The sequence below is a fragment of the Podarcis raffonei genome, chromosome 6 (assembly GCF_027172205.1).
Source record: "Podarcis raffonei isolate rPodRaf1 chromosome 6, rPodRaf1.pri, whole genome shotgun sequence".
NCBI classification, from domain to species: Eukaryota; Metazoa; Chordata; class Lepidosauria; order Squamata; family Lacertidae; genus Podarcis; species Podarcis raffonei.
Genome location: NC_070607.1, coordinates 65,969,656 through 65,991,527, shown reverse-complemented (window position 1 = coordinate 65,991,527; position 21,872 = coordinate 65,969,656). Strand labels below are relative to the sequence as shown.

General features: G+C 38.7%; 1 protein-coding gene across 1 annotated transcript in view; it reads right to left on the bottom strand.

Moving 5' to 3' along the window:
• SYCP1 (synaptonemal complex protein 1) overlaps positions 1-20,725 on the bottom strand; it is a 47,179-nt gene extending 26,454 nt beyond the window's left edge. The window contains exons 1-14 of the mRNA XM_053393583.1: positions 20,590-20,725; positions 18,154-18,268; positions 17,358-17,436; positions 16,922-16,956; positions 15,266-15,430; positions 14,483-14,550; positions 12,561-12,634; positions 12,053-12,111; positions 10,701-10,770; positions 9,868-9,941; positions 4,874-4,982; positions 3,556-3,650; positions 3,274-3,458; positions 903-970 (exon numbers count right to left, since the gene is read on the bottom strand). Of these exons, the coding sequence (XP_053249558.1) occupies positions 903-970; positions 3,274-3,458; positions 3,556-3,650; positions 4,874-4,982; positions 9,868-9,941; positions 10,701-10,770; positions 12,053-12,111; positions 12,561-12,634; positions 14,483-14,550; positions 15,266-15,430; positions 16,922-16,956; positions 17,358-17,436; positions 18,154-18,261 (1,189 nt within the window). The 5' untranslated portion in view covers positions 18,262-18,268; positions 20,590-20,725. The remainder of the gene's footprint in view (positions 1-902; positions 971-3,273; positions 3,459-3,555; positions 3,651-4,873; positions 4,983-9,867; positions 9,942-10,700; positions 10,771-12,052; positions 12,112-12,560; positions 12,635-14,482; positions 14,551-15,265; positions 15,431-16,921; positions 16,957-17,357; positions 17,437-18,153; positions 18,269-20,589) is intronic.
• Positions 20,726-21,872: the final 1,147 nt, after the last annotated feature.

Here is a 21,872-nt window from a genome sequence, read left to right as displayed (position 1 = left end):
TGAATCTAAATCTACCTACAAAATAAAGATGATATCAATCTGCACAAAGAGGGTATAGACACCAAATTTTAGGGCCTCATTCCCCACTCCATCAATTTTGTTTGTGCCTCAGACTAGCCAAGCCTGAAGTTCAGCTGTATTAGGCCCCTCTGAGGGCCAGTTTTCATCAGGACCACAATGTGCTGAGATGTTGTTACAGCATGAGACTCTTAATCTCAGGCTCATGGGTTCTAGCCCCACATTGGGTGAAAGATTCCTGCATTGCAGGGGGTTGGACTAAAAGACACTTGTGGTCCCTTCCAACTCTACAAGTCTGTGATTCTGTGCCCTATCTCTCTCCTGCTTCCAGTCCTAGCAGATAAAATTCTCTAACAAAGACTTCCCTCCTAGAGCTAATAGGAAGTGTGTGAGTGGATTTTTCAATGAGGCATGGTGGGGGAGGAAAGAATTAAACCTCCCCTCCCTGCATGCTGAAATCAAGGCAAAAATCAGTTCCCCAGAACCATCTATTTACTCCCCTCCGACCCCAACCAATGTGGTTACCAATGCTGCATTTAGCATCATGTTTGGCCCCAACACAGAGCCACTTATACTCAAAAATGAAAGACAGAATTACTCGATTTCCCTGGAAAGAAATCACTGTGTATTGAAAAGAGAGAGTATTAAAACTTCCTACCTAAGAGAAAGAGAAGGATTAGCAGAAAAAAATTTGAGAACCATCATTGTTGGTTCTAAACAACTGGCTCCTTCTTTCTTGCCTAACAAAGGAAACAATAACTGCTACACTACTGAATTTCCATACTGAACACAGGACTTAGATGAATATTCATATAATAGAACTATCACTGCTAATAATAATAATTAGTTAAAAAAAACCACAGTACCTCTATTCCTCAACATACCTAATTCAGCTGATTTCTTTTGGAGTTCCAAAACCAATATATCTGAATCATCCCTGAGTTCCTTCTGTCTATTAAATTCATTGAAAACATTCAGCGTATGATTTAATAAGAAATGAAAAATTGATTAAATCAGCAAATCATATAGCGATGAACTTGGGAGAGAAACATATTTGTCTAACTGTTAAGACACATATATTTACTGCTTGAAATGCCTATTAATGGTAGAAATTGTCACAGCTAAAAATTGGCTGCTGTTTCTTTAATGCTAGAAGAACTACCGTAAGTAAGCATGAGGCAGTGGCCTACAATGACTTATGCAACCTTTCACCTAATTGTACCTGTATATATAGAGTGGTCAATGTTAGTGTTTGGTGTGGGTTGGTTGGATGGTAGAAAGCTGGTTGTGTTTGGTGTGTGTAAAAGCTGTCGGTTGTGGTTGGAGAAGAAGACTTTTTAAGAATAAAAGCAGCAATACTCTGCAAGAATACTCTTTCTCAAAGACTCTTTTGTGCCGACTAAGGTACAAGGACTAGGCAAAGGAGTAAAAAGGAGGTCAGAACCTTTTCTTTTTCAAACACTGACAGAAATGTCTATAGGAACATGGCTGTAAAGATGCATTAAACCTGAGTGGCAGGTTGAGTAACAGACCTAACTTTTCTTTCCGATCCTCAGCTGACTTTGCCCCATCTTTCCTTTCTCTTGGTCAACAAACAAACAGAAAAGGAAGGATCTTTTAAATAATTTTATAAAAACAAAAGATATCATTGGAATTCCTTAAATAGTAATACTATGTGTGAAGTTTTTGGTTTTGGGACTTGGGACTTTGACACAAGAAATGGCTCCAGAAAAGGTGAAGACCCTGGGCAGTTCCCAGTAACCCTGCTGACTGAGCTTTACAACAAAGAGCTGAGATTTTGTGAAGACTTGTGTAGGCAAACAAAGCTTATTCTGCAGTTGGCCTTGACCTCTTGGAGAGCTGGGTGTGCTGATTTAAAGGACCCTTGTCAGATTCTACAGGCACTTACTTCTACACTTGTACACAGAGAAAATAACATCTTGAAGCAAATTAAACTGGATAAATGGAGTTGCAAAGGTTAACTGGTTCCAGTCACTGCATCACTTCCTTGATCAAATTAGCAGTTCCCCCACTCTTACCACATTTAGTTTTTAAAAAATCAAAAACAATTGGAAGTTAGTCATGGATCTCCCAGCACAATGTGCTTTGGCCATAAAGCAGCGTTTCCCAAACTTGGGTGTCCAGGTGTTTTTGGACTACAGTAACCATGATCACTGGTCCTGCTAGCTAGGGATGATGGAAGCTGTAGTTAAACAACAGCTGCAGACCCACGATTGGGAAACCGTGTTCTAAAGTAATACGTTAAATCCAGTCAAATATCATATTTTTCCATTTCCATATCCTCAAGTATAATACATACTACATGTATACAAGTTATATACAAATGGGTGTTCCATGCACACTTCTTCCCCCTGATCCCATTCTGGGTTTGTTTTTAAACAGATGATATAGTGGGAGCTGATCAGGATGAGTACCACAATGCATGGAGAGAGGGGGTTAACCTTTTGCTTCATGAAATTGTCCTAAGAACAATCCCCCACAAAAAAAAAAAAAAAGGAATTTTTTCAGTTTTGTAAAGTCATGAGTAACAATGAGCGGATATATTAGGCCAACTTGGCAGTTAATCTTTTTTAACTTTGTTTACTAAACAGATGTAAAATAAATATGCTAAATTAGATCACTCTCTATGAGTCTAGGGCAGTGGTTCCCAATTAGCTAAGTACTGTGGACTTAAGCCCCTACTTTTGAAAATTTTGATATTTCTATGGTAGTTTTATGTGCATGTTGCTACGGACCCCCTGAGGTCCATAGACCACCAATTGGGACCCACTGGTCTAGGGCATTAGCAAATTTTCCAGTGCATATTACCCCAAGCAAACTACCCTGATTTTTTTTTGAAAACCCGCCTCATTATTCACACCAAAGCTATTATTCACCCTTATGAGGGAAACTGCTAGGTTTCCCCTCCCATGTTCCATGGTCCAGACTGTGATCCCCACTTCCCATGCATGGTTGCTATTTAAAGAAGAAACACAAACTGTGGGGATACTGTTTCTACGTAACCCTTAGAGAACAAATAATCATATCTTAAAGCTATTTGGGAATGGGGAGTATTTATTTTGTCCTGACTATATACCTGAACAAATACTCCTTTTCAAAGAGGGTTTCATGTGTAAAGACTGGGCAAAGCTTGTAATTAAGTGACAAATTCTCAATGTTCTTGTCATTCTGTGAAACTCTGTTATCACCAATAGTGCTATTCTTTCTTATGTATGCATGTAAGGTCATTTTTACCTCATTTCTTCTTTTTCTAGCAGTTCCTTCAAACTGGAAACTTTGGCCTGGAGATCATCAATAACTGATGCACTTGTTCTTTTAAATTCTTTAAATTCTTCTATTGTTTCTTCCTTTTGTTCAGTTACTTGAATTAATGTTTTTATTGCAGTTTGCAACTCAGTTTCTAAACCCTTACAAGTATTCTAAACAGAATAAAGAATATATTGAAATTAAGATACAATTCAGAAAATGTTCACTTCTGTTCTGTATTATTGTACAAAAAATATTGCAAGTCCATACCTCTGCCTTTTGCAAAGAACTTTTAGTTTCTTCCAGTTCAGTCAATAAGTCATTTTGTTTAGTCTGTGCTTTTTTAAACGCTTCATCATGTTGTTCTAAATTTAAAAGTAAAAGACAACACATTTTCAGACATTTCTGAGGTTTGGGGCAATCATAGTGGGTAGATCTCAGTTGTGTGAAAAAACCTGCCTGGCAGGAAGAGCAAACTCAGCTCCTGTTTGAAATCGCTTTGACTCGCATTCCATGTGCTCGGACCTTCCTTGGGCAGGATTTCAGGGGTCACACGCACACACACTCCAATCCTAGATCCTTCGGCATATCCATGCTTTGTGTCTATCTATCTGTCAGGGACTCACCCTGACTTTGTGTATTAGATTTGTTTAATAAAAAATAAAGCTATTAATTCGAATATATTCATTGTGTTTATTAAATAGTATTAACAATATTGCAAAAACTTTACTTAGTGATATGGAAATTTAATTCAGTGTGTGGCCTGTGGGTTCTGTGTCAAAGTCTTTTGCAGCCCACTTGGTCTATGAGGTTGGACTGCTCTGATCTAGACTGTACAGTATAGGTCAGTTTGAGCATATGTAAGGGAGTGTACATTAAAAGTCACCCATAGGTGGCACTGCATGCCAATGAGGTTTTACCAATTGACATCACAACAAATTGTTGCCATGGAGGTGGTGGTAAAGGTACCTTCTACCATTTCTGGTGGGAAACCCAAGGATCTCTAAGTTTTATCCATAAATAAATGTCTAAAATCTGTAAAACTGATATGTCTCCTGAACTTGCTTTGTTGAATTTTGGGATGGACATGTGGGTACTTTGTAACTTTTTGTAAACTACTTTGAGGTTTTCTCCAATCAAGTGGTATATACATTTTATGAAATTAAATAAATAATAAATAACTGAAGGATTTACTAACATGGATGCTAGCTGCAGCTATTATTTCAAGGACACAAAAATGGAAAGATTTAAAGAACTTGCAAATCATACTCTGGTAAGAACATGTGGACAATAGTCTTTTCATTTCATTTGCAAATACTACAGGTCCCAATGCACAAATTTGTCTGTCAGCATCAATGAGAGAAATTTGGGTAGCTTAAACAATCTCTGTATCAATACCACTGGTATATCAAAGATGGTAGTTATTTGTATAATCATCAGTTTACAACATTTGCAATTTTTTGTTTGTTATTAGTGTTTATAAATAAAATCTTTTTTAAAAAAAAATCTGAGGGCAACCAGTTGGTTCAGTATGCTGTACCACTACTTCTAATAATGCTATTTGGAATAAAATCATAAAAATGCTTACTTTTTATTTCTTTTAACTCAGCAATAAACTCTGTTGATTCTTGTAACTGTAGGTTTAAGTGTTTCATTTTATTATCTTTTTCACCATTTTGCACTGCCAAGTCTGACACCTAATAAAAAGAATAATTTATGCACATAAATAGCCATTTCAGCTTCACATTTCTGTGTTATGCACATGGTTTAATATTTGCCTTTTTAGATATAGAAACCATTATCAGTTACAGGAGATATGAGAAAGATCATCCTACAACATAATCTTACATTGCTGCATTCAGACAATAGACTAAATCATGGTTTAGAATTATGAATTTCATATTGGGCTTGCATGCTCCTCCTCCTGCGCAGCCATGAAGAGATCAGAAGCTTCCACTTCTGTTTTAGATTAATCACAATTTAGCATTTATTTCATTTTTTTTTTAATAAAATTTTTTATTGGTTTTTCCACATATAATATAAAACAGTACAAAAGACAAACACAAACAAACAAACATATAAACATGTATAATTTCATAGATTTTTTCATGTACCCAATTTCAGCGACTTCCCCATGCCCCCCTTTTCTGCATCTCTATTTTAAACTTTTTTTCCAGCAACCCCTGATCCAAATTATTATTAATTCCTTTCTTTAACCTCTTTCTTTCCTCTTATCCAATCATTTAACGCTGCAAATCTGTTATGCTTTACCCATGACATTTTAACACTCAGTAATTTTGCAAATATTTTTAAGATAAAGTTTGAATTTCTTCCAATCTTCCGCCGTCTCTTTCCCTTGGTCACGGATTCTGCTCGTCATCTCTGCTAGTCCCATGTAGTCGATCACTTTCGTCTGCCACTCTTCCAGTGTGGGTAGTTCTTGTGTCTTCCAATACTTTGCTAGTAAAACTCTCGCTGCTGTTGTAGCATACATAAAAAACATCCTATCTTTCTTTGACACCAATTGGCCTACCATGCCCAGGAGAAAAGCCTCTGGTTTTTTTGTCATTTATTTCAAACTCTAAGCTGTGTTTAATGTTAATCGTGATTACTTGAAGCAAGCTAGTCTCATAAATTATAGTCTGAAATCAGTTTGTTGCAACTAACCATAGTTAAAATTAGCTGCAGTTCAGATTCAAGGCATTACTCAGCCACCATGACTAACAATCACTGATAGCCTTTTCCTCCATGCATTGGTCTAATCCTTTTATAAAGTCATCCAAGCTGGTGGTCATTATTAAATCTTGTGCCAGTGCATTCCATAGTTTAACTATGTACTATGTGAAGAAGTCCATCCTTTTGCTGTTCTGAATCTTCTAACATTCATTGAATGACTCCAGATTCTAGTGTTATGAGAGTTGTAGAAAAATGTCTCTCTTTTTTTAAAAAAAATGATATTTATTGGAAAAAAGTTTTGTTTTGTTTTTAGAAAAAAAATTACACACACACAAAGAAAAAACAAGACAGAAAAATAAAAATAAAAAATAAAACCATCATTCTCAGATTCCCCATTTTCAATACCTTCTTTCTTTGACCTCCTCCTCCTCCCTTTTATTGTATCCTGATTAATAATAATCGCAGCAAATCCTTTCCTTAATTCATAATATTCTGTCATTACATTACCTTAATCTATTTTCATCTTCTCATATAGAAACCTTAAAGTTTAAAGCTTAAATCTTATTTTATTTTTTATTTTTTAAGAATATTTATTAAGTTTTCCAATTTTTTAAACAAACAAACAAACAAAACAAACAGAAACATTAAACAAAGGCATAAATTTCATAAACCGTACTTTTAAATAACACATTTCTCAGACCTCCTCGTACTTCTCCTTCTTGTATCCCAATTAAGATTATTTGTTCAGCAAATCCTTCATTTAAAGCATTACAGCTTGTAACATTACCTTATTTTTCAAACCCTTTTTTCCCCCCGTCTATGTTCTTATATAACATTGCAACTAGAAACCTCTCAATTTCAATCCAACACCATCTAACTTTCTGAAATTTTGCAATATTTCTGTAAATAGTCCTTAAATTTTTTCCAATCTTCTTCAGCCGACTCTTCTCCCTGGTCACGGATTCTGCTCGTCAATTCTGCCAGTCCCATACAGTCGATCATTGCTTAAATCTTATTTTAACCAACTTCTCCTAACCATAACATTCTTACCTAATTCTTTAGACATTTTTACAAGAGCCAAGTAATTTCATTTCAACATTTTTCTAACATTCATTAATTTTATAAAACAATCCTAATTATATAAAAAAAGAAAAAAACAATCCAATCTTCAATCTTCATCCAGCGTCCCTTCCTCCTGGTCCCGGGCTTTGTCAGTCCTTTTTAACCTATTAATCTAGCACATTAACCTGGTAATCTTATATCCGAGGCCCTCAAGTCTCTTCCATGTCCCTTCCGCAGTTCTTCTTCATATTTTCCTTTCATTCGCGGGAACTCCAGCTTAGTAATGTTTTGGACCCTTTTCAACAAATCAGCCCCTTTTCCATAGTCCAGACTGGACTCTATATGGTATTTAAAAACATGTTCCAGACTCCCTCCAAAATTGAGAGCCCCCACAGCTCCAGACATCTGACGGCCCATTGCCAGACTCGAAAAGTCCAAATCTCCCTGTAAAGGGGGGGTCTATCCAGGCCCCCATTTCCAAACCTAACCAAACTTTATTTTTCCAAGTCTGGTTTTTTCCAAGTTCATTTGTCAACTCCAAAAATTTATGTTCCTGCTGGGCCGCTGCTCCCTCTGTCTCTGGCGCCCAAGATTCAGCAACATCCTCTTCTTTCAGTTGTTCTGTCATGGCACACTCCTGTTTTAGTTCCTGAGTGGGCTCCATATAATTTCCCACTACCTGTTCAAGGGTTCTGGCCGCATTATTCATTAAATCCGTCTTCTGGCTTAACTGATCCAATAGGGCATTTATTTTGCAGAAAGCACCCAACAGTGCTTCTGAAAACATTGTCCTGCAAGGTCACAAATCCTTTCCCACGGTTGTAATCTGAGACAGCTGCAAGCTCCCAGGAATTAGTTACAATTTCACAGTCCCCCTCTAGGGGGAAAGCTTCTAGTTGTTCTTTCTTTTGATAACAATAGCAACAAAGTTTCTTTTTTAGGATATTTTGTCCATATTTGTTCTTTTAAAATGCGAAAGGAAACAATGGGATCACTATGTTTCTCTTCTCTTAACTATCTGTCAGAAACATTTGTTTCTGGTCAATGAGCTTCAAACGTCAATTCTGACACCCCGCTCCAGGATCAGGACGATGGAAAATTACTTTGCTTTAAACTCACTTCTGCAGGTTTAAACAGCCCAAAAAAGATCCCCCTTCTTCTCCTGCTGCCGAAGGGGGGTTCAGCGATTTTAAATGATGAAAGCCAATCCTTTAAAAGTGATTTTCAAAGCTCTAGTTTACGTTGTCTTTGCTTTGTTCTGGCTACAAGGAAACGGAAGGCTGACTTCCTGTTTAGACCTTCCCGTTTCAGTACCAATTTAGGGTAAATTTTAAGTCCAAATTCCTTTCTATTTCGCCAGTTCTTAATTCAAGTCCAATTCTTCAATGTTTCAGTACTCACGGGTGGTTATTTTAGATGCCAAATTGTCCCAGGAAAAAGGCAGCGCTCTCCGGTAACGGCTATACGGCTTCGCTCCGCAGAAAAAGCAATTGACTCACAGCACCGAGCCACTTCCCCCTCGTCGCTTCGGAGCCCGTTAGTGGGTTCCTTTGCGGGTTGGGGGGGCGCTAAGGGTGCCCGCCGAGTCCCACGGTCACAGGCTTCATCCGCCTGTGATTTCCAGGAGGGTCCCCACTTCGGCGCAGCAGAAAAGACCCGTTTCATGCGGAGCTGGTCCCTCCAATTCAGAGGGAGTCCGCCATTACCGATGGTGCCACCCCGGAAATCCAAAAAATGTCTCTCTATACACTTTTTCCACCATGCAAAATTTTACATTTTATCAATAATTATTTATCAATAATTAACCACAGTGTTGTGTCATCTGAACTGGGATCTGTGGTTAGTTTAAACCAGTGATGGCTAACACCCCGTTCAGAGATCTAATCTGGCTCCCAAGACAAAAAGAGGAAAATATAAAGTAGACAGCGCTGAGGTGGGTGAAGTCCAGCACCCTGAAGCAGATACAAGTTGGCCATTCCTGGTTCTCAGATTGATCATTTGATGGAGGGCGGCATTTAAACCCCCACCATCAGTTGATCTACATGGATCAGCTGAGGAGGTTGAGCTATATGCCTCTGCGTGAGTGAGTGAGTGAGTGAGTATGTACATATTCAAGAATGTCGCATGGTCACAGCATTAGAATAGAAGAACCCCCAAATACAGTGGTACCTCGGGTTACATACACTTCAGGTTACATACGCAAGAACTTTGCTTCAGGATGAGAACAGAAATCGTGCAGCAGCAGCGCAGCAGCAGCAGCAGCAGGAGGCCCCATTAGCTAAAGTGGTGCTTCAGGTTAAGAACAGACCTCCGGAACGAATTAAGTTCTTAACCTGAGGTACCACTGTAGCTCAATGAAGACTGAGGAATGCTGAAGGGGGGGGGGAGAGATGTAAAACCAGGTATAAAACTGCACCAGATGTGAAACTGCAAGATTTTGCTGCATGTTCCACTTTTTATTTTTACTTATTAGTTACATTTTTTACAAAAAGTAACTCATGTGACTAACAAACACATTCATACTTATAAAAAGGCAGAATTAAGACATCCCACCAACTGTCTGAGGCCACAGCTAATAAAAAGCCAACAGCCTAGCAAAATAAGAAATGTTCTGGCCTGGCACCTAAAGGTAGATAATGATGGCACCAGGTGTGCCTCCCCACAAAAGCATTCAGTAAGTGGGAAGCCACCACTAAGAAGGCCCTTTCTTGTGCTGACACCCTCCCTCTGAGGATGCACATGAAAAAGGGCCTTGGATTATGAACGTAGAGTCCTGGTTGGTTCATGTGGGGTCTTGTGTATAACTAACATAATGTTATTAATCTCAGTAACAATAAAACAAACCTGTTTTTCCATTGCATCCATCTCTCTTTTGTGGACTTTTTCAAGTTGTCCTATTTTTTCTGCTTCTTCTTTTACTTCCAAAATAAAAATCATGGATATTTTTAGTAACTACATGACAATAAACATACTAAAAGAGGAAGATGATTCACACATTTATAGATATCACTCATTCATATGTCAATGTGTATGTTCACGCATCCTGCTAAACCAATTATGGAGAACCTGTTTCAGCTTCAAAGCTACATTCACTAATGGCAGCTTTTCAGGAATCGCATACCAGTGGCTAATGGGCCAGAAGCAAAAGTGGACAGATCAATAAATGATATTTAATTTATTTATTTATTTATTTATTTTGCTTTGTACAGTAGGCTGTTTCTACACAGATTCACTCATCCCTCTCTATCTTCCAATCAAGAGGTATTATCAGAGGTCAGCTAGGCTCAAAACACTCAAGGAGGGTATAAAGCAGGATCAGTGGGAGAGTGGGTGTGGCTCAGGAGGGATGTGGGTCAACCAAGGATCAGATAGAGAGATATGAACTACTACCATTTGGCTACAATGCCTGAGGTTTCTCACCCCTATGCTAAATTATAGTTTAGTACCACGTGCATGACCCAGAATGAGTTGCAGCATGAATCTAGCTGGTGTGCTCTCCTTGGCTTGCTTTTTCCATGTTGGGAAGCCAGGACAGCAACTGTGTCCCACCCGTGCTACCTTACTAGCTACTGCTGATTTCATCCAAGCTCTACCCGTATCCCAGGCTTCTCCCATCAGTAACCACTTCTTCTCTCAAATAATTACACATATGCCATAAATTTTAAAAAGATTCTCACATTTAAAAACCATTTCCAATCTGGAGTTTTCTGCTTGTACACGAAGTTCCTCAAAGGCATGTATCATTCTCTAAAAGATGTAAATAAACAATTAGTAACAACAAACTTCCTATAATGCCAGTGAATATATATATATTTAAAATTCACACCAATTGGGTAGGAAATGGGGGGGTTGCATTGCATGTGACATCATGATGTCATGTCCAGGCATTCCACAGCAGCTTGTTTTCCATGGCCAGCAGCGCTAGCAGCTCCTCCTGCTGCTGCTGCCATGGCCCAGGGGCTGCTTCCCCTCTGCAGCAGCAGCAGGAGGAGCCACCGCAAACCACTGCAGCTGCACTTCCGCATTGGTTTTGGTGTCCTAGCAGGTCTGTTAGTAGCCCAACAGTCCTTATGGCATTAGCAGCGGCTTGGGAGGCATTGCGCCGGCAGCCTGGTGGGCCTTGTGTTAGCAGTGGTAGCCACTGCACATCCAAATGCTACAGAATTTTGAGGGGGCCCAGCCCCCTCTTTGAAAATTGGGGGGGGTCAAAGCCCCCCACCCCGATGGAGCCCCTAACACCAATAGTCATTCACTCAACGGTTAGAACAATCCCTTGTTATAAATATTTTTTCTTAAGACATTAAAGAGTACCTACTAATTAAAAGCATTGCTGGATCATCTTTAAAAAGGTAGGTGGATAGTGTGGTTTTCAAGGGGAGAGGCAACAGATGAGTGAGGAGGGAATAACCCACTCCCCATCTGCTTTTCTGCCAAACACAGCAAACACACATCTACCCTAGCTGGAGGAAAATGTAAGGGAGGAGAAGGGAATAACAAGTGACGCAAAGAATAAGGGGTAAGTGCTCTCCCCACCACCACCACTTGCCACCTCTCACAGATCATGCACTCTAACCACCTTTTAAATGGTTAGTGGAGACCAAGATTCCCAGATCTGTCTACTATCTAATATTTAATTCATCCCTGAGTTAATGAAATAAACAGTTGCACATCATTACCTTATTGATAATAAGTAATTCCAAACCTATGGAAAACTGCTCTCAGCAACTGCACATAAATATTAAAAAACAGTGCTGATACTTGTAGGATCTCAGGCAATATAACATCTGTAAACCGAAGACCAAATTCTTGAAGGATGCTATCAGCTGAATCCTGGGTTAACCACAGCTCACACCTCTCCTTTTTAAAAGGTGTTTTTTCTATATTTCATTTTTTTCAAAGGAAAATGAAACTATGAGAGGCAAGAGTTTGGAGCAAAAAGGAACTGAAAGCAGGTGTGCACCATCACAGAGGACACCAGGGTGCTGTGTGTGTATATATAATGCTACTATAAAATATGTGTCTTTTTTACCTCCGTGTTATTATTAAGATCCACATACATCTGTCTGGTTTCCTCTTGTTCATGTTCATCTAAAACAAAATTAACAATATAAAAGATTAAAGATTTATTTTAACATGTAAAAAAAATCAGAGATAAAGTAATAAGAATAGCAATGACCTGTTATTCTACTAAAATTCCTGAACTCTAGTGAGTCTTTAGAGACAAGATGTTTTGCAACTAAGGAGTCACAACTCAGAATGCCTTTCTAGTACTCCCATCATATGGAATTGCTCTTCAGTTCATCCCAACAAAATAATGCTCTCCTACTTGTTTTTAAGGATGCAAAGGAACATCTGGAGTTTAAAAATCAACACCTTGAACTCCTGTTTGTAAGACTATAAGCTGTTGCTTTTCCTGCAGAACTGACTAGCAAAGCAGTTCCCAGTGTAAGGCTAACATGGGAAAGGATGTTATAAACAGTCTATGAGAATCTTTGCGGGGGTGGGGGGAATGCAAACACTTTTAAAGAGATATTTACATTTGTTAGACTTCTCCATCAATTGCATGCACTTTTCTTTGAGCAAATTGCACAAATGTCTTGCAGCACTGTTTCTGGGGAGAAAAACAGTTACATCAGCATTATATCCCTAGTATTATTTGTGTCCATTATGCTTTACAGAAAAAAGTAATGCAAATTTGAAATCCTGTGAAATCTGTATCACCCAGGCAAATATGGGGAGGGGGGAAATAGTAAAAAAAAACCAAGATGTCACCCAGTAGACACACCCAACAGACAAACAGCTACAAAGAAACCACAACATTTCCTTATGCACAAGCTGTCATGAGGATACAGATGGGTTGCTTGCCTAGAGAAACCAGTGGTGCCCTAGCAACTAGGACAAGCGTTCAAATTGTGCTACGAAACACTGTCTCCATGTAATTTATATAACACTGAGTTCAATGCATATGCAGCACTGTCTTTATAAATAAAGCCAGCACTTTGCTTGAACAAGGGAAAGTGGCAAGGAAAAATATAATATATAGAAAGGAGAATTTGATGTGGCGTTCATCTCGCTTCAGGCCAAGGGAGCTGGCATTTGTCCAGACAGCTTTCCAGCTCATGTGGCCAGCATGACTGAACCGCATCTGGTGCAATGGAACACTGTGACAGAAACCAGAGCGCACATAAATGCCATTTACCTTCCGCCACAGCGGGACCTATTTATCTACTTGCACTGGTGTGCTTTCAAACTGCTAGGTTAGCAGTAGCTAGGACAGAGCAGCAGGAGCTCACCCTGTCGCACAGATTCAAACTGCTGACCTTCTGATCAGCAAGCCCAAGAGGCTCAGTGGTTTACACCATAGTGCCACCCATGTCCCGCCTAGAAACCACATTAAGACTTATAAAGTGCTAAGAAATATCTCCTAGTAAGGCATCTGTAATTTGATGCAACATGGAATCTGTCAGTTGCAAAGGCTGCCCTTATGGCAAAGGGACAAACTAATCAAAAGGAAACACAGTAATAGATGGGTCTGACACAGCAAAAGGCAATTAATTTACATGAGATGATTGAAACTCATAAAATTCTTCACTTGAAGAACAGAAAGCCACAACAGAAGCTCTTTGTTCTTGCATTTGAGCAGGCCTCTCTACCTCCAGAAACACCTCCACTGCACACCTGTCACATACAGTCAGGTGGCAGGGAGACAGCCATTGAGTCTGGCCAGTATGTGGTTGAACAAGCTCCACCATATATCAGGCTTTGCACTGATCAACAGCAGCTGGTTTTGCCACAGTCGACCCCACAACTGTGCTGAGAAATGGCTGCTGCCATGGTCAAATTGGATGGGGGAACTGCAGAAGCCATTGTGGAACTATTATTGGACATATTCAGCAGGACCACTGAAGTCACACCAGCTATGTTGCCTGCCACTCTCCCATCACCACTGTTATGGACAAAGTACAAGAGGAGTTGTAATACTCCGATGATATCTAGCACTGCAGCACACTGAGCTTCTTAGAAACCTTGCCCAAGGTTTCAAGCCAAAAGTCACTGATTGCCAAGGAGAAAAGCCCTCTCCACCTGAAAACAATCATGAAGGGAAGAAATAAGGAGGGGAGGAGCACACAGAAATGCAGCTGTGAAAAGTGGTGTTTTTTAAAACACACTAAAGAAGACACAGAAGAATAGTTTAAAAAAAAAGAGCAAACAAAGTATGGCAAAAACATGCAGGTTTTGATTACTTTTTGTGACTTTATGAGCCAGTGTGGTACCAAGGACAGAAGAACAACCTGAAAAACTTGTGAGTCCTAGATAGGAATAGTTCTCCTTTTATAAAAGATAAAGGTTTATCTTACAGATCTCTCATGACAATGAGTGTAATTAGAAGGGGTAATTAATTGCCTCATACTATAGCATAAACAAATGATTACAAAATTATTATCCTAATATTACTTACTCTTTTAGAAGATCTTTATTTTCATGTATTACATCTTCCAGTTTTAAGCTTAGTTTTTCATTTTCAAACTAAATTTATAAAACAAAGATATAAAAAGCATGCTTTTGTCTGGATGAACTAATAATTATCACTATCAAAGGGGGAAATGTCAGTTTCCCAAAATACATATTTATTAGACTTGGGTATTGTTGCATTTATTACATCACAAACTACATGTGCATTTTAAAAGCTTGAAATGAAAGTAAGCTTGAAAGTCACAAAATTCCAGCAAGATCCCATGATTTACATACGTAACCTGTACAGTACATGTTTTAATTTTACCAGTCTTTATTTAATACCTAAGCAAGAAGTAATCTGTAAGCAAGTAGGTCATCCTCAATAATATATACAACATGATACTGTACAAATGGACTCAACTTCTTCTTCCTGCAAAATCATGTACAGCACCTTTCCCTCATGACAGGGATTGGGGAAGAAGAGAGGAGGGCTGGACAATGTCAGCACACATTTGCGATCCTAACCCCCACCCGCAGGGCTTTGCAGAATGGTGGAGCCAAAATCACATTTACAGCCTGGCCATTCACAGCAGCCACAGCAGACTAGTGCGCAGGACAATAGGGTCTGATCCCTGCACCAGCTTGAGGCTGGAGAGTGTAGTAGGCTATGACAATCCCTCCATGTGCAGGCATTGCACCCATGCTGGGATGGACTGTGCCCTAATTTTTTAAAAGCATTTTATTCTTATCTTATAATTATATATTTAAAAATGTTATAAACACTAGCCTGTAACTCTTGAATAGCTTTACGTAGTGCTTCTATAATCTTTCTGTTTTCTTGCAATTTTCTTTCCTTTTCCTTTAATTCATATTCTGTAGTGACTTTCCATCTCTTGATCTTTTCAGCTTCTTTGTAAAGCCTTGAATAAAGCTCATTCATTGTCTCCATGTTCTATAAAGGCAGGTTTAATAATTTATTATATAATGTTTAATTTAAAGGTTTTTAATGAAATGCCTTTTCATTTAAATTTTGATACCCACATTAGCCATTAAAAAAAACCTGTTCGTTGTGTGCACCAAGGACAGTATGAAATATACAATTTAGTAATGTGACAGTGACTGAAATTCTATTTACTTAAAACATTTCTATATTGCCTTTTATGAAAACATCTTAAGTCAGTTTAGAATAAAGTCCCTTAAAAATACAACAATGATAAAAATAAGTCAAGTTAAAACAAAATGAACTAAAAAGTTATGACAATTAGTTGGTATCAAGAACCAGCAAAGGCCTCTGTGAACAGGGATGTTTTTAGCATGTTTAGATAACATGCTAAACAACATAGTTAGTTAAACAACATAGAGGATAAAATTTAACCCTGAGGTTCCATGGGACTGAAAAGCACTCCCAAAGCATCATCCTTTGGAAATGTACATCTAAGTAGGACCAGAACCACTGCAAAGCAGTACCACCCACTCCTAACCTGGACAGCCACTCCAGAAGGATACCATAGTCAATGGTATCAAAAGCCATGGAAAGTTCAATGAGAATTAACAAGGACACATTTCCCCTGTCTCTCTCACCCAACAGAAGTCATCATACAGGATAACCAAGGCAGTTTCTGTGCCAGAACTGGACCTAAACCCCGATTGAAATGGATCTATAAAATCAGTTTCTTTCAACAGTGCCTGTATATTCCTAAATTGAGAAACTAGGTGTCAGCATGGTGAAAGAACATAGGTGGAAAGTTGAGAACTGAAACTAATGTGATCCAAACACATTCAGATAATGCTGATAATAGATTGTTTTTATTGTACACTACACAAAATGTAGTGTTATGAGTTTGAGTGTGCCGGGCTCCCCTAAAGGAAGGTGTTAGAATTTAATCAAGTCTTGGGGGGGGGGTTAAACTGAATGCCAGATTTTTAATCCCTGGACCCAGCTTCCGGTGGTCAGAAGATCGCCTGAGAGATGGGCCATTAAGAGAACAAAGGAAAGGTAATGGATCATTTTAAAATCTAAGCAGAGGGGGCTCTGTGCCAGAAAGCAAATGGGTGGGGCCCTCCCTCAACTCAGAGTCAGCTATAAGACAAAAGGCCAGAGTTGAGAGTTGGCTATGATGTAACCTAGAGGAAATAATGTTGCAGGCTGGTAAAGGCAACAAGTTGTAGAGAGGGTCAGAACACAATGTTTGATTTCTATTTGAATCCAAGGCTGCAGCTATGGAAGAAACAAGAGCCTCTTAGGGTGTTGATGCTATGAACCCCTCCATCATAGGCTTAGGTTGTATATATGTGTAAATAAACCATATATCCTAAAGACACCACAGTCTCTGCTGCGTCTCATTTCAAAATGGAAACTCTGACCCTGGGTGAGCACCTGGAACCCCTGGAATCTTGCACCACTCAGAGATATGGGTGGCGTGCAACAGTATATTTAACTCACCTCCATTTCTAGCTCAGGAACAGGTTTTACAGGTTCTGGAAATACAACATTTAATGTCTGATTATTTAACAATAAATATGCATAATTATAAGTTACAAACATTATAATAACAATACAACTGAATAACAGTATTAATTCCTAAATTGCTATGTGTTAGTCTTATTAATAAGTGTATGTCCATACAAACATCATAGGCTACAAATGGAATACAGAATATATTGGATTCTGACTTACCAAAAAATAATAGAAAGCAAATGAATGACATATATCCGTTATAACAAAGTACAATTTTAATACAAACAACACAACTTTAAATACTGCAGAAGTTCTCAGAGATGACTCCAGCACAAACTGGCTCTAGTTCTAATGGTTACTTCACTTTTCAAGGTCTACCATTCCATCTTCTTTAATATTTATTTTTATGTTTTAATCTTACCTATGACTTCTATATGTTTTGACATACTTTTCATCCCAAAAGGCAAGTTATAATCATCTTCAGTTCCCTTGCTAAAATCCTGGAAAAATAAAACATTATAGAAATAATAATACCTTTTAATGGACATGCTCATCCCCAATCATAAACAGATTACTTGGAAATGCAATATGCTAAAATCAATAGGACTTACTGCCAAGTTATGAAATCAGGTTAAGCTGTCATTAAAACTAATTCTAATTTAAGGGTATTACGGTCTTAGAAAATATATTCATACTGGGCAATTTCATAACTTCAAGCACTCCACTCCAAAAGGCTAAGAGTAGGTTATGTAGACATGGGCAAAGATCAACTCAGATGTTTTAATGAGGAAGTAGAACATACAGGGAACTAGGAATTTAAAATAATAATAACTTTATTATTTGTACCCCGCCCATCTGACTGGGTTGCCCCAGTCATTGTGCAAACCATAAGTGCAAGTGGAACATACTAGGATATAGGATCATAAACACATAGACACGAATAAACACAGGAAGCCGTATTCTAATAGTGTCAGATTATTTGTCCATGTAGCCCAACATTGTCTAGAATGAGTTGAGTGTCTACTTTTAATTTTCATATGAATGGCATTTTCCTTTAGTTTTGTAGTTTCAAATTTCAAAACTTTGGAATGTTGCATTTTGAGTTATCAATGTTTAAGTGTGGATAAATGGAAATACAGGTAATCTTTAATTTTTAAAACACTGGTCAGCCTTTGTAAACTTGCTATATGTATTTTAAAGTAACAGTTTTTATTTACCTGAAAACATCGTCCATCTCGTTTGCTTGTCTGTGGTTTGACTGCAGATACTAGGGTATTATTCAGTATTGGTGGTACAAACAATTTAAAAGATTTCTCCTGTTCCATTTTCTGTCTAAAAGACACAAGAATTAAACTCTCAAAATAACACTACCAATACTAATCCATGATAAAATGTACTCAATATGTTGCATTATTTTCAATCCCTTTCTATGTTCTGCAGAACAATATAATTTATCATGCTATTAATCCTTACAGTAGCCCTGTCAAGTAGACTACTATTGCAATATTGAAAATGGAGAATTATTGATTTATTGGATTTCCCAAGTTAAACAGAAAATAACAGAAAAATAATTCCAGCGTTGTCATTTGTGCATTATTAGGCCAACAACAACCAAAATATCACAAAACAGTGTATAAGCTTTCAAATTCTCCTGAAGTCTTTATTCTTTATTCTTTGTTCCTTCTTTCCTGTAGCCCTTGGTGCAACCTGAAAGCTGCATAGTGCTTAAGGAGCCTCCTTTTAATGTTTCCTAACTCCTCCCACATTCCATCTGAAGACTGATGAGATGCAGACTCAATCACTTCCATAGCCAACTTTTTTTCTCCCACCCACTCCGCTTTATTTATAATTGGTTTATTTATAATTGTAATTATTTATAAATTTTCTATACCACCATCTGAAGCATAGGAGCCAACTCCTTGGGGCCAATACAACTTTGCCCACCCCCCCCAAAAAAATTTGAGCTCCCCCCCAATTGAACAGCATTGCCATTCAAAAGGTGTGATTGCACCTCATCATGTGACTGATTATGCAGCGTGGGGCTTGCCTCCTCCCACCCCAATAAAATTGGCACCCCTGATCCAAAACTATCACAGGGTAGTTTACAATATAAAAACACAAAAATGCATGCTGTAATAACAAACAAAACCAATACAGTTTAAAATGCCATAGATTGTTTAAATGTGTAAATGATTAATAGTTCTGGGGAACTCAAAAGCTTGTAATGCACACTATTTTGTGATATTTTGATTGGGCTAATCAAGGTGTTTCCCTAATATGGATTTTGGAAATTTTCTTGTAGGCCAACATAGCTATATTTACTTTTTGTAAAATTATATACTTTGTGTTTGGAAAACAAGCCTTTTGTAATACTTATAAACTTTTTATTGTGACAAGTTGTATCAATTGATAGTGTTCATCATTCTCTATTAGAATATTGTAGATCTACTGAATTCAACGTACAGCTCTGTGCAACAAACAATCCAGCACTATTACACTGTATATGAGAATTTAAAATGCATTCCTTGTGAATGATGAACAGAAATATGAAAACAGTTGGGCATAATCATATTTTGCCATAGTACCTCTATCTGAACCAAACAGTTGACAATTTAAAAATATGGCTGCTTCCAAACAACCTATTTGTTGAGCATTCATCCTAATTTTGTGCCACCAGGTTAGAACATTGTCAAATCAAGTGTTATCCCACACTTTTCAGTACATTTGCCTTAGCACAAAAAAACAAATATTTGTGGGAAGTAGGTTTGCTGTCCAAGACCTTCCAATCAACGCTAATTGTGTGATGTGAATTTGGAAGTAGGTATTGAATCCTACCAGAAAATAGTGAGTCTGAAACTTTTGAACTTTTATGGTGGAAGTGCTTCAAACCTCTGTGAAAGCCATCTTTTCCCTCAATTTCCATTCATCTTTTCCATCAAACCTTTCGCATATAACCTCTTGGTCCCCACATAATGTTGCAGCATAAATGTCTCTTAAAGAACTCCATACCATATTTTCAGTTTACCAGTCTCCATCACTCCCTTCTTTGATCTCCCTAACGTTATCTAGTTTGTGAAGCAACATATACATGGACAGTGATAAACCATGAGATACTTCTACAGCAATTATATGTGACTTGTGAATCTTGCTGATGAAATCAGACTCAACTTTAAGGTTTTATATTCCAAATACTGTTGCAAGAAATGCAAAAAAAAAATCAAATACAGTAACACAGTTGAGGGTCATATGAAGCAGAGCTTTCCCACACAAGACACTTTCTTGCATTTCACATGTGTAAACTAGATAGATTTAGATGTATTAGATACATTTGACAATTCTTCCTACCACCCTATTACCAGCATTCACGCTTGCACACAAATAGTGCAGGCGCCCCCCCCTTGTTTTTTGCGTTTTGTAAAAACGACAGCAGCGCTGACTGCATCACGTTTTGCTGCCTGAAACTGCGAGTCAGGCGCGCAGATCTAAGAGGTGTTACCCTCTCCCTTCAGACGCACCAACTGACGCGAATGTGGGAGCTAAGACTGAGGGGGTAAGTGAGCCTGTACGAGCGAGAGTGCTATAGGCTGAGAAAACGAAGTGGAAGGACAGATATATATGTATGTGTGTGTGTGTGTATGTGTGTGTGTATGTACCTTCTATGTATATGTGTGCGTATATACCTTAACGTCTCAAACGGCTGTAGGAGTATACAGTGCAAAGGAAAAGAAAAGGCGGGAAAAGCGTCCGGTAGCGGGCCGCGTGCAAAGGCGCGAGCTGACGGGTCGGCGGTTTACTTTAACGTGTCCTCTCCTCTCCCTCGAGGGGGCTCCATCAGGATTCCACGGCGTGAGCCGTGAGCCCTTCAGTGGGCGGGGAAGGAGCGGGATAAACTCCGCGATGATTTCGGCCCCTCGGGAAGGGGAACCACGTGCGCGGCCGGAACGTTGCTCACCCGGTCATCTGGCTTCACGCGCCCACCGCCGCTTTCATTTGACCACATCCAGGGCCGGATTTAGGTTTGATGAGGCCCTGAGCTCCTGAAGGTCCAGCTGTCCAGCTGAATATGTCCAGCTGTCCTTTGTCAACAACAAATTGTCGCTGTTTTTTGTGTTGAATTTATGCTATATGGTAATTTATGGACCTAATAGGTATCTCAAGCCATTTGCAAATAACAAAATATGTATTTTATCAAAGCAATTGTCAAACTGAAATACAATTAAGAAGAAGTATATTAATTGTTGTTGTTGTTTAGTCGTGTCCAACACTTTGTGACCCCATGGGCCAGCGCATGCCAGGCACTCCTGTCTTCAAGTATTTTAATAGTGAAATACAATTAAGAAGTATTTTAATAGTGAAATAATTATTAAGATCTAACTTAAAATGATTGGGGTCCCATTACTTACATCATAGGAGCCTACACAACACAAAACACTGTTGCTGTATGTAGGTTTTATTTTATTTGTTTTTTATCTTATATTTTGGAAATGTACATCCAGGGGTTTTTTTCCTTTAATTTTTTTTGGGGGCCCCCAAGAGATTGGGGCCCTAAGCTATAGCTTGTTTAGCTTATACACTGAAGCAAATGACTGCACTATTTTTTTTTTTCATTTAGCACTGCTTTGAATAGGCTTTTAGCGCAATCCTATACAGCTCTGCCCACAAGTAAGTTCCTACCCTAGTGTGTAGAGGACTGCGGCATTCATCACGTCTGGAGGAGTCGGCTTTCAGCTGAGCCCAGGTCAGAGAGGGACTTCTCCAAAGACCCTGTTCACACAATGAAACCAATGGCGAATTGAATGGCGGGGGGGGGGGGGAAGTGAGTGTCAGAACATGGGCTTGCCTGGAGGGTTGCTTGCATCCAGTGTTAGACCTACTGACATTAAGACCCGTTGAAATGAATGGGCATGACTAACAGACCCATTATTTGCATTGCATT